Source organism: Lactuca virosa, chromosome 3 (assembly GCF_052849685.1).
Source record: "Lactuca virosa cultivar CGN04683 chromosome 3, Lactuca_virosa_CGN04683_v6, whole genome shotgun sequence".
In the NCBI taxonomy this organism is placed as follows: Eukaryota; Viridiplantae; Streptophyta; class Magnoliopsida; order Asterales; family Asteraceae; genus Lactuca; species Lactuca virosa.
This window is the reverse complement of record NC_136428.1, coordinates 212329140-212341929: the sequence shown is the minus strand read 5'-3', so window position 1 is coordinate 212341929 and position 12790 is coordinate 212329140. Positions and strand designations below refer to the sequence as shown.

Below are 12790 nucleotides of genomic sequence, written 5' to 3'. Positions count from 1 at the left end.
ACTTATATAAAGTGCAATGTGCAATTTCATGTATTAGCATCAAATTCACATTTTTCCTAAAGTAACTAAGATTGGGAATTTATTGAAAACATTTAGTTACTTTATTAATTTCATTATTCTTATTAATGAGAATTGATTGTCCTATCAAACCCGTTCGGCTAACGACCCTCCACTAATCAAGGAAGCGGTGGGTGATAGTGGACACCCATTCAACTACCATTTTATAGGCAGTTTCCTTATCCCCCCCCCCCTTATAGATCGACTTTGTGAATGAGGTGTACTAGCGGTTCGACTGACTTGTTGTATACATATAGTAAATATTAAACTTTTAATTTTACATATAGTATAAGGTGTATTTTAAACATTTTGAAATACTAGGCTTTTTAAATCTTTAAATTTCAAAAATATGGGAGGGATATTATAAAATTCTATAATTATCTAGTTAATCAAATAAGAAGATAATTACCAAATATAAAAATCCTACCCATAACCCTAATTTTCGAAATTATCATATATTGAGGAGGATGACAAGTTTTTCAATCCTTGCCATATTTTCGAAAAACCCTAGGTTTAGGAAACCCTAATTTTCGAATTTTGTAGGCCATGGAAAGGGTTAAAACCCTAACCCAAATTTCCAAAAACTAGGGTTAGGAAACCCTAATTTGCAAAAATTCTTAGTCCAAAGGGTTTATTTGCCATAAACCCTAATTGTCAAGTTCAACCAATTGCATCATATTCAATAGAAAACAAACCAGACTCTGATACCACCAGTGTTGCAAAACTCGGCCTACTTGGCCGATTACTCGGAATCGGCCCTCCACCGAGGCGAGTAATGTGAACTCGGCCAAAAAACTCGGATTCAGTCAAACTCGGTCAAAAATCGGTCAAACTCGGTCAAACTCGGGCCTACTCGGTCTTACTCGGGCCTACTCGATCAAACTCGGCCAACTCGGTCAAAATCGGTCAAACTCGGTCAAAGGGTCAAAATTGTCATAAAAAGAGAAAAAATCAAGAATTTCAAGATTAATATGTATAACGCACTTAATGATTTATTATTTAACACACACATGTGATTATTAATACATATATATCTTAAATTTTCAATAATTATTCACGTAGTGAGACAATTGTGTGTATTTCAGTTTCTATGTATTCACATGTATCTAATTTTGGTTATATATTTCAATCAAATTATGATTTTAGCTTATGATTTTGGCATATATAATTTTCCAAAAAATATTTCTACATGAATTACCGAATCCGAGTACTCTTCGAGTACTCCCAAGTACTCGCTACTCCCCAGTCGGACGAGCAGGTACCGAGTAGCGAGTTCTACAACCTTGGATACCACTGATGGGTTTTGAGCATAACAAACAATCCATGTGTGTGCATGCAACCCTAATTCTTGGATATATGTTTTCTCTAATTGAACATGCAAGTATTTAATACAAAAGGAAAAACCCTAGGAGGCATCTAGTAATTTCGAAATTCATAACGAGAAATAGTAAACTAACCTTTGAATGTTATATAGTAATAACAAACAATTCATTGTTGTCGTAGATGCTTGAGAACTAGTGTCACAAGTGTAACACCTCTAATGGCTCACAAACACACTTAGCAAGAGGATGATATATGAGAGAGAAGGATGAAGCTTCAAATTTTGGTTATTCTTCTTAGGGTTGGAGTGGCTGAAATCAAGAGGGGTTGTAGTTTCTTATATAGCTGAGGTTGCTTAGAGCCAAAGCTAGTGTTTGCTGGAGGAAACCTTAATTCCTTAGCTTAGGGCCTAAGCAGCCCATGGACTCCCCATCCAAGGATTTGGACAAAAGTTCTAGGGCCTCCCCAGAATTTTTCGTCCCACCCTTCTAGGGTGGTCCAAGAGCCTAAATCCAAAACTATCAATAAATTGGTAAATAGCCCTTGCACTTTTAATTAATTCATTTAATTCCAAAATTAATTCCAAATTAATTTCTGTTTAAATATTAATTAAATAATATGATTTCTAATTAATATATTATTTCCATAATATATTAATAAATAATTCATTATAATTTATTAATCAAATAATAAATTCTTCCTATTTCTCAATAGGTCATCCTGTCTAGTTGCTAGTATGAAGGCAACCCAAAAGGACTGTGATACTATCAATTCAAGTGCATACCAATTATAGTTATGGGCTTAGACACCTAATCCAACAGAAACAATATTTCTTCATGAAACTATGTTCTTAAATGATGAAAAAGTAGTACTGTCTCGATACAACTCACAAGAAAATGATGTGTGGTACCTTGACAACGGGGCAAGTAATCATATGACGGGAAATCGTTCATTCTTTTCCGAGCTCGATGAAGGAATAATTTGGCGGGTAAAATTTGGAGATAACTCTTATGTGAAGATTAAAGGAAAAGGTGTAATTCTCTTTCAAGGAAGTCGGGGAAACAACGATTGATGGCGGAGAGCTATTACATACCAGATCTCAAGACTAACAGCATTAGCCTTGGACAAGCAACAGAAGTCGGATGCAAAATTCGGATGAAAAATAATTATCTAATGATGCACGATGAAAACAATTGCTTGCTTATGAAGGTTCAAATAACTCCAAATCGTCTCTACAAAATAAAATTGACAATTGGAATTCCTATTTGTCTTCACTCAAATCTAAGAGAGAATACGTGGAGATGGCATGCAAGACTTAGGCACAATAATTTCGAGTCAATGAAATTAATGTCAAAGAAAGGTCTAGTCAAAGGGTTACCACATTTTAATCATGAGAATCAATTATGTGAATCTTGCTTAGTGTGAAAGCAAACTAGGAAATCGTTCCCCACCATGACAAAGTAGAAAGCAAATCATCCATTAGATCAAGTACATGGTGATCTATATAGACCAATTACTCCAACTACCATAGAAGGAAACAAGTACATTTTCATATTAATTGATGATTTCTCATGATACATGTGGATTTATGTAATGAAAGAAAAGAGTGAAGCGTTTGCATACTTCAAAAAATTCAAAGCTTTGGTGGAGAATGAAACGAGAAAGTCTTTGAAGATTTTTAGAAGTGATCGAGGTGGAGAATTTACATCACTCGAATTTCACAATTTATTTGTCACGGGTACAAGTTTGAGCATGATTAAAAGATTTCAAGATGGAAATGTCAAAGAATTTCGAGATGTAGGATCTTGGAAGATTAACTTAATACCTTGGCATTGAAGTTAAACAAGAAGAATCAGGGATTAGTATAAACCAAGAAGCGTATGTTCGACGCATTCTAAGAGAAACCGGGTTACATGATTGCAATATGACTCACATTCCAATTGAACCGGGAAATAAATTGTCAAAGGCCGAAGATGAACCCGAAATCGACCCAACAGAATATCGAAAGGTGGTAGGATGCCTTAGATATCTCTTGCAAACAAGACTTGATATGTCATATGCAGTTGGAGTCGTTAACTGATACATGCAAAGTCCAAGAGAATCACATGTCGGTGCAATCAAACATATCCTAAGGTACTTACGAGGAACAACGGGATACGGAATCAAGTACGAGAGGATGGGACAAAACCGACTCATTGGCTATAGTGATAGTAGTCACAATGTTGACCCGGATGACGGAAAAAGCACAACCGGTCGCATTTTTTACTACGGGTCATCTCCAATAACATGGTGTTCGCAAAAGCAAGATAACATTGCTTTATCATCTTGCGAGGCGGAGTTCATGGCAGCCACAGCAACCGAATGTCAAGCAATATGGCTTCAAGATTTGCTCAGAGAAATCATGAACAAAGCGCAAGAGAAAGTGGTTCTAAGAGTTGATAACAAGTCGGCTATCGAACTAACGAATAATCTCGTTTTCCATGGAAGGAGTAAACACATTCACACGAGGTTTCACTTCATTCGTAATTGTGTTGAAAACGAACAAGTGGAGGTGGAGTTCATTCCCGGTGAAAAACAAAATGCGGACATTCTTACTAAACCACTAGCTCGAACAAAGTTCAAGGAAATGCGGAGCTTGATCGGGGTCGAAGAAGTCTCTAGAAGGACTTAGAGATTTGGGGGTGATTGTTGAAATCCTAAGTCAAGTAGGACTTGGAGAGCAAGTAATAACGGGACTTGAGCAAATCGGTTTTAGAGTCCTAATACAGTTCTAATTACAAGTCGGTAGATTAGAATATATATATATATATATATATATATATATATATATATATATATATATATATATATATATATACATCTTGAGATTGTATTAGGACTCTAAAACCGACTTTCTAAAGTCTCGTGATTACTTGGTCTCCAAGTCCTACTTGACTTAGGATTCCAACAACCTTAACAGTGTGTAATGTCGGATATATCCACTTGCCTAAAAGAGTCGTCGGAAGCAGCTGTACAGAGAAGGAGAAAAAAGAAGAGTATTTTCATTCATGTGTTGAATGAGACCGTGGAGGTCTTATTTTATAGTTGAAGATGTAACTGCAACAAATCAATTTGTGATACGGAATTGATTGAGGCATTAAATGCCCATAAATGTCATTAAATACGTAATTAATGCATAAGTTACAAAATTATATATATACACACACACACAAGTAGGTTAATACAAAAACATAAATATAATTTGCGAAAATGCGAAAACAGATTTTATCTTATAAAAATCAAACACATGTACTTTAGAAATTAAATTTATTAGCAATAAATTAAAGATAATAAGTTTACATAGGAGGGTGTTATAGTAATATAGATTTAAAAGTGGTTTTAACAACTGTTTTTTTTTTCTTTTTTTTTTTAACCTTACCCACTTTTAAATTCAAGTTTTCATAATAAAAAAGTCAAAAAACATGTTTTGCTAATAATATGAAGCAATTTCTCATGTATCATCAAATATCATCATGTTGTTCAAAATTTTGATGGATTCTTATCCAAAATATAAGGTTGAGGTGGCACAATCTGATAAGCTTTTTTTGTTTTCGCATTTTTGCAAATTATTTGCATTATATATATATATATATATATATATATATATATATATATATATATATATATATATATATATATATATATATATATATAGAGAGAGAGAGAGAGAGAGAGAGAGAGAGAGATAGGTTCAAATGTTTCTAGCAACTATTGTGTGCATGAATGCACCAATAGGAATTTAGGAATTAATTAATTAATTAAAAATTGTAATAAGGGTAATTATGTAACTTTAGCATGATAATTAAAATAAAATCCCTTAATTAAGGGAAATTACCATAAAAATCTCTTTAACCAACTATTTAACCCTAGCCTCTTATGCCGCCATAGACGATCATCTTCAACTTCGATCACACAAAAATATCGACACCAGGTAAGTTTGAGGAGGCCATTTGAGCAACCAAACCAGAAACTTCTAGCTCCATTTCAGAAGTCCTTCTTCGCAAATCGTACCTACCCCTTCCAGTCTTCGTCTTTATTACAGTAACAACCATGAGAGGCGGATTCGTGTGTTATTCTCGGCGGCTCCATCTCCAATCGAAGCTAGCTTTTATCTCCAATCAAAGACCTGCATCGATTGGGAATCTTGTTGCTAAAGATAACTTGGTAGAAATTGATGGTGAAGGAGATGATGGAGAAAAAGAGCTTCATGAGCTTTTGTTGCCTAACGTCAATGATCTCCCCCTCTCTCCTCCTTCTGCAATTGAATTCAATTTCGTCACTTACTTCGCTCCTGGTATGTAATTTCACCAACCAGTGCCTTTAATTTCTTTAATTTGATTCACGGTTCGTTCTCCTTCAGCCTTAGAAGTAACAACCTATGATTCTACAGAGTATAATCTAGTTTTATTTTCATATTCGAATTCAAGAGAAACTTTTTGATACATATAATTATTACTATTAAATTTGAAGTTAAAAGTTAGCTAATTAATCTGAATGCTCAAATGTGTGTAAATTTGTAAGTTTTTACTATAAAATGCCAAATGTAGGTCAAGTTACTATTAGTATTATCCCTTTTCTAACATTGTTTTGGTTACATTCTTGTGTTTTTATAGATTTTATGAAGCTGGAGCATGATCAATATATATATCGCCATGCAAATGGGTATGAATCTTCAAAATAGATTATAAGATTTGAAGTATTGATTCATAAACTACAACCAACTGAAAGTTCTTTATACTTTATAACATTGACAGTTCCCCTTTCTTGTTTTCTGAATAAAGGTTATGTGTTATTGGATTAGCTTCTGGTCATGTGGCCTTTAAGGATGAAGGAGGAGTCACTTCTGTGGATTTCAATGTTGGAAAATCCAACAGAAGTGAGATCAAGGTCACAGGGAAGTGCAAAAGGGTACATCCATCATTCAACCTTTTCTTAAATTTACTATTCTGGTTTCTTTTTCCAGAATGCACAACATTTCGAGTCTAATACAGCCTTATGTAAAGTATGCACCAACAATGGGTTCTTTTGTTCGTAGGGTATATTCTTGATAATACAAATTCTTTAAGAATATTCAAAACCATTCTGCAAGAATAGTTTATTCTGTAAGAATATTATTGTTGTATTCTGATAGAATTGTAGTTAATTAGTTATATGTTTAATGTGCGGTTGTTACAAGTGTATCACTACAAAATATTTGGCAATGAATTTGTGATAGAAATGGCTTGAAGAATAGCTTGAAGACTTTATGGGAAAGAATCCTTGTATAAAATCATTCTCATGCAATACAATTCTGACAGAATGCCAATCTCACAAAATATCAATCTCATAAAATGCTAGCATATTTTGAAGTGGCTTAGAGGTCAAACATACACAAGACATCTAGAAACGAAACAAGAAAGTGAATGAGGATTCTTTCAAGAATGCCGATATTTTTTTGCAAGAGATTTCAAAAATGAATGTAGTTTATGTTCATAGTTGTATTCTTTAAGAATGAATGTAATTACTTATTCTCAGGCCCGGCCCAATACATGGGCGAGTTGGGCTTAGGCCCAGGGCATCAAACTAAGGGGGCATAAATTAAGTCCATTGAGTTATTGTATGTATATTATCTTTGGCCCAAAAATTTAGTCCGAGAAGCCAAGAAGGCAGTCACGTCTTGCAAGAGCGGGACTTCTTGAACGCCAAATAAGTGAAATTGAAGAACCTTGAGAATTGGAATCGCCAAATCGGGAATCGCCCCAAGAAAAACGTTAAAGATTGAGAGATCGAGAAGCCCTCTACATCCGATTTCTACTCATTATTCTCATTCTATATCTCTCTAAACTTGTGTTGCACTTAATCCATCATCCAAAATTCTCAATAATCTCATAGTAATGCGATTTCAGATTTGCAAGTTGGAGTTCGATCTATGATTGTTTGATTTTCTTAACCAGTTAAGTGTTAACCTGAAGCAAAACTGGCAACGAAAGTGGAAATCCAAAAAGGTATTATTGGATTTTTTGACCTGATTTCTCTTGAACTGATTTCGATGAGTTTTATTTTTCTTAGTCTTTTTCTAATTTGTTTCTAAGCCTGTTGCCATCAATCTTCACCTCTTAATCTGTTTTTGTGGACCTTGGTTTGTGTTGTGTAAGGAGTTTGATTTTTACCTATTTGATTTCATTTATAGTAGATATCTCGATTTCTGATTTCTTTTCAACTGATTTGGTTCGGTTTGATTTGTATTAATATGATTTTAATTTCTCTTATGCCTGCAGCTAGGGTCTGATTTCTGACTTTTGTGGTTTTTTTCAGGAGTGTGGTTTGTATATGTTGGAGTTTGATTACAGTAGAATAAACCTGGGAGTTTGATCAACTTTAAAGGTTCGATTTCTCATTTGTTTGTGTTCGAAATTTGTTGGTTTATGTTTGATTAGTGAGATATGCTTCAGGTAAGACTTTGACTTTCTGAGGTTTGCTTTAGTTACAATTTCTATTGATTTTGATTTTACTTTCTGTTTGAGCTTGAAATCTGCTTCCATGAATCTATCTTTTATTAATATGATTTTTGTGGTTTGTTTTAGGAGTTGGATTTTTTATTTTTGCATGTTGGAGTTTGATTACCCAAAAAAAGTGTCTTTCTCCTTTGCTTGAGCTTGGATTTCTCCCCTGTTTAAGCTCGAAATCTTGTATCTGATATTTGTGGTTTGTTTCAGGTAAATTTCTTACTACTGTGGTTTGCTTCTGCTATAAATTTCTAAAGTTCATTTCTTAACTTTTTTGTTCTTGTTTCTCGTTTCTGTGATGTGAATCAAGAGGCTGATTAAACTTCTGATTTTTGTATTTGGTTTTTTGTTGGATGCTTCCAAATTAGTTATTTTAGTTGATGATGAACTAAAAAACATTGTTTAAATCTTGTGTCCAATTTTACAAATGGTTAAGAATATGATTTTGAATGAATTGGTTTATTTATTGAATTACAAATTTTGCCACAAAACATACAAAGGTGAAAGTCCTTTGACATATATTTAATAAATGGAGTATGCAAGAAAAATAGATCAGTTCCTCAATGTGTTGGTCGCATATAAGATATATTTGATGGTGTTGTTTTAGGTGATTTTTGTAGGTTTTTGTATGTATTCTTTGTTTGATTATAAAATTTATTGCACTTTTGATTTTTCATTTTTTTTATATATAAGGGCATAAAATTCGTAACTCGCCCCGGGTAGTAAAAAACAATGGACCGGCCCTGCTTATTCTAAACTATTAAACTTCGTCTTATATAGAATTTGTATTCATTAAAAATTATTGGTCTTGATAATACGTGTTTATAATATTATGTTCATAGTTGTATACCATTCTGACAGAATTACAGAATATTATTCTAACAAAATAACATTCTGATAGAATAAAATCGGTTTATGTTTACAAATTACGTTTGAAATTGAATTAATTTGAAAAAAAATCAGATTTTTTAAATCAAAATCATTAATTAACCCATAAATCTCGATTTTTCTTTTTTTAAATTTGTCTCAATTGACTAAAATGCCCTTATGCTGAAATTTGTGTGATTATATGGTACATGTTACCCTATTGTACTATCATAGATCCTCAGATCATGACCTTTGATTCTATTCCATCCGATGGTCCAGATCTGTGCATTCTGGCACACAATAATTAGTAGAAACAAAATAACCTAAGCATATATATATATATATATATATATATATATATATATATATATATATATATATATATATATATATATATATATATATATATATATATTCGTGGGTCAGAAAATCCCACTCCTGAACCTCCACAAGTGACGAGTATCTCCTAGCTTGTCTTCCTTTTCTTTAACTTTAGATGTCAATGACGACGCAACTTAGACCTTTACGGGCGAAAAAAACGAAATTGAAAAGAAAAAAAAAATCATCAAATAGCATCAACAATTAGCACCACTAAAGAAAGGAAAAAACAAATTAAGAACAGCTAAAGAAGGATTTGTGCAGTAGCAACATTTTTTGGATATTCAAGGTAAAAATATAATAAAAAAAGAAATCGGAAAACAAGATAAGATGTGAACTCAATACTTGATCCAAACATTCAACATATGTTCAGGCTAACAAGCATGAATTTTAGCAAAAAATAAAAAAAGCAAAAATACCAACAAACTTCTACATCTTTATCTTTTGGACAATATTTTATAACATTGGAGGATCTAGATCATATACAGGTTAATTGTGTGTTTTACTGAGATATTTATATTTGCATTGTAAGATATATCAGTTATAAGTTTTTATAATATATGTTAGCACATTACTTTTTTCAAAAGTTATTCAAAATCCCAAATAAATTCGAAACATAAAGATTAAATTTTATTTATGTTTAGTTAATATCAATTTAATATAATATGATATTACAACTAATAACTATTACATCTAAAATATAATTATTAGAAATGTATAAATATAATATTTAAACGAATCATATTCAACATACAACTTCCATGAGTCATCATCTCTCTCATTCGAGTATATAACTCCAACAATAATAATATAGAATCACATCAACTAAATCTAAAATCTAAAATCTACAAAAATGATCTACTTCAAATGATATCATATGATATAAATTAGCCATTTAACCGAGTCGTTTCCTTCTCGTTTAAACCATTGTTCGGACTACTATGAGATGCAACCCGCAAGCCTACACTTTCCTGAAACACATTACCAAAATGTGAACAAATCTTTTCCAAATATACCCTTTTAGAAAATAAAATTTGAACAATTATAAATTTTCAAATATTGTTATATCTACTAATAAAATGACATACATTGATGAGTGATTCCCCTTGGGACTCAAGCATGTGTACTACATGCCCTATTTTTGGCCTCTTTTCGGAATTTTGATCAACACAACGTAAAGCCACCGCCAAAGTCCGTTTTAGGACACGTAAAGAGGGCGTTTCGGTCATTTTAGGATCCAAAACTTTTTCGGGGCACCTCTCGTTGACCATTTTCTTGACCCACTCAACCAAGTGTACCTGAGAATATGATTTAATCTGGTAAACTATAAACAACGCTATAAACTATAAAAAAATAAGAGAAAAGATTTTTTCCCATTAAGTCCTAATTTTCTTTATTACTCCTTATTGTATTAAAGTAAAAAATAAACAATACAGTTTGAATGAGACTAAATGCCCATTTTACCCTTCCATTCTAAAAATAAATTTCACAATATTCATTGAGAGGAAAAAGAGGAAACGAAATAAGTACAGGGTTAGCTCGTTAAGTCATTATATCCAGATTAAGTAAAAAAAACAACAATGTATAGTCGTTTGATTAAGTGCTTAATCGATTAAGCTCGTTTTATAAAAAAGAAACAACATTTTCTTATGAGTAATGGAAAACAAACCTCTTCTTGTGGTCGTTTATATTCAACAGGATATCTCGCCGAAATCAACTCCATGAACAAAATCCCAAAACCATAAACATCACTTTTCTCATTCACCATTCCTGTACTCGCATATTCTGGCGCAACATATCTACAAAAACAAAAAATAAACAATAATATCATATCATTGTTACTGTGTGTATGTGTGTGTATACACGTGTGAGAAAAAAGAAAGATTTCGAACCCTAATGTGCCCATGACACGTGTGGTAATGTAGCTCCTATCTGCACCAAGAAGCTTCGCTAATCCAAAATCTGAAACCTTCGGATTCCATGATTTATCAAGTAAGATGTTACTTGATTTTATATCGCGATGAACTACCTTCGGTTCTAGCCCCTCATGAAGATAAGTTAACCTATAATCAAGAAAGATGATGTGATTGAAGTGTATGAAAGAAGAGATTTGTAGGGGAAATGGGTTATTACGCTTTTGCTGTTCCGATTATGATTTTCATACGAATTTCCCAAGTGAGAGGACTGCAAGATCCCACATCGCCATGAATCCATTGCTCTAAGTTCCCGTTATTTACATACTCGTAAACAAGAATCCTGTGATTCCCAATCGAGAATTGAATTAAAATCAATGAAGAATTTAAAATTAAGCAAAAGGGTTAAAGGAAACGAGTACCTATGTGCCCCTTCTGCGCAATAACCTAATAATCTCAACAAATTTTTATGCCTAACTCTACCAATTGCTTCAACTTCAACTTCGAATTCCTTCTCAGCTTGTCCTCTAGATGTAAAACATCATAAAATCGATAGGTGTGAAATGAGAGGATGAAAGATTATGAATTGAGTTGGAGGAAGAAATTAGAAAATCACCGATTATTGAGCAAATTCTTGATAGCGATTTGAGATTTATCAGCAAGAACACCATGGTAAACAATGCCGTAACCACCTTGACCAATCACATTCTCAGCTGCAAATCCATCAGTAGCTGATTCAAGCTCTCTCAGTGTATACCAATGCCCCCATCCCAAATGCGAAACCTCCGGACCTACAGACGCCGGATGTTCGCCGGTAACCGGCGACACAGCCCCAAATCTCTCGGGGTACAAAACCCTATGTGGGTGTCCCTTCCCCATTTCGATTTGAATCCTGGGGTGCGCTGTATGTCCGTAATCTTCGTCTTGTTTTAATAGCAATGCTTGTTTTTCTATACCGGATAACCTTTGGGTTTCCTGAAAGGGGTTTACGGGTGGAATTGAATTTGGATCGGAGGTGATTTTTTGGGGGTTTATTGGGATTGCTTTGGTTTTGGATCTGTTGGTGAACCAGAGGGATAGGAGGAAGAGAAGAAGGACGACGGCGGTGCCGGCGGAGACACCGAGTACGATCCATAAGTGAAGTCCGAAGATTGAGGTTTGTTTGGAGAGCTGATCGGACATGAATTTGGAGATTTAGGAAGTCTGAAAGAGTGAAAATGGCGGATGACATTATTTATATGTGAATATGAACCCAGAGGTTTTGATCGATGGCGAAGGGTTTGATGCGTAAAAGGAAGTCGAATAAGTTCATCGGAAGCTTCCAAATGATCGTTATGGACCCATTTGCCAATTTTTTTTTTTTTTACTGTTTTAAAAGATTTTTTTTAGTAAGTTACAGAAATGGTCCCTAATGTTTGCTCAGAATTACAGGTTTGGTCTACTCTTTGAATATTTTGGGTATGGGCAAGGGAATGCCTTTCTTTGTCTTCTTCATAGTTTGGGTAAAATCTCTTCGGCTTAAAGTTTTAAAAATTCTTAGGATCCATTACTAGAACTCTGATTAATATCCACACTACACTCATGTCTCATGTTCAAGTATTAATAATGCAAGAAGAGATTCACGTTGAGAGAGTTGTAACTTATGCAGTAAAGGTAGTACCTTGGGGGTGGGGTGGGTGAGGTGGGCTCTTTATATTTTTATATGTAAATAAAAATAATAAATGAGTTAAG

At 33.6% G+C, this 12790-nt stretch overlaps 2 protein-coding genes across 2 annotated transcripts; one reads left to right on the top strand and one right to left on the bottom strand.

The window, feature by feature from the left end:
* Positions 1 to 5466: 5466 nt before the first annotated feature.
* LOC145164384 (uncharacterized) lies at positions 5467 to 6451 on the top strand. Its single transcript, XM_079083107.1, has 4 exons — positions 5467 to 5710; positions 6030 to 6078; positions 6198 to 6324; positions 6380 to 6451. Exons 1-4 carry the CDS (start codon positions 5467 to 5469, stop codon positions 6449 to 6451), a joined length of 492 nt encoding a protein of 163 aa, XP_078939233.1.
* Positions 6452 to 9840: 3389 nt separating this feature from the next.
* LOC145166955 (putative serine/threonine-protein kinase At1g01540) lies at positions 9841 to 12344 on the bottom strand. Its single transcript, XM_079086009.1, has 7 exons — positions 11676 to 12344; positions 11482 to 11586; positions 11280 to 11402; positions 11039 to 11209; positions 10816 to 10945; positions 10235 to 10444; positions 9841 to 10117 (listed from the first exon to the last, which is right to left on the bottom strand). The coding sequence occupies exons 1-7, from the start codon at positions 12239 to 12241 to the stop codon at positions 10034 to 10036; spliced, it is 1389 nt and encodes a 462-aa protein (XP_078942135.1). The 5' UTR covers positions 12242 to 12344; the 3' UTR covers positions 9841 to 10033.
* Between the last annotated feature and the right edge of the window lie 446 nt (positions 12345 to 12790).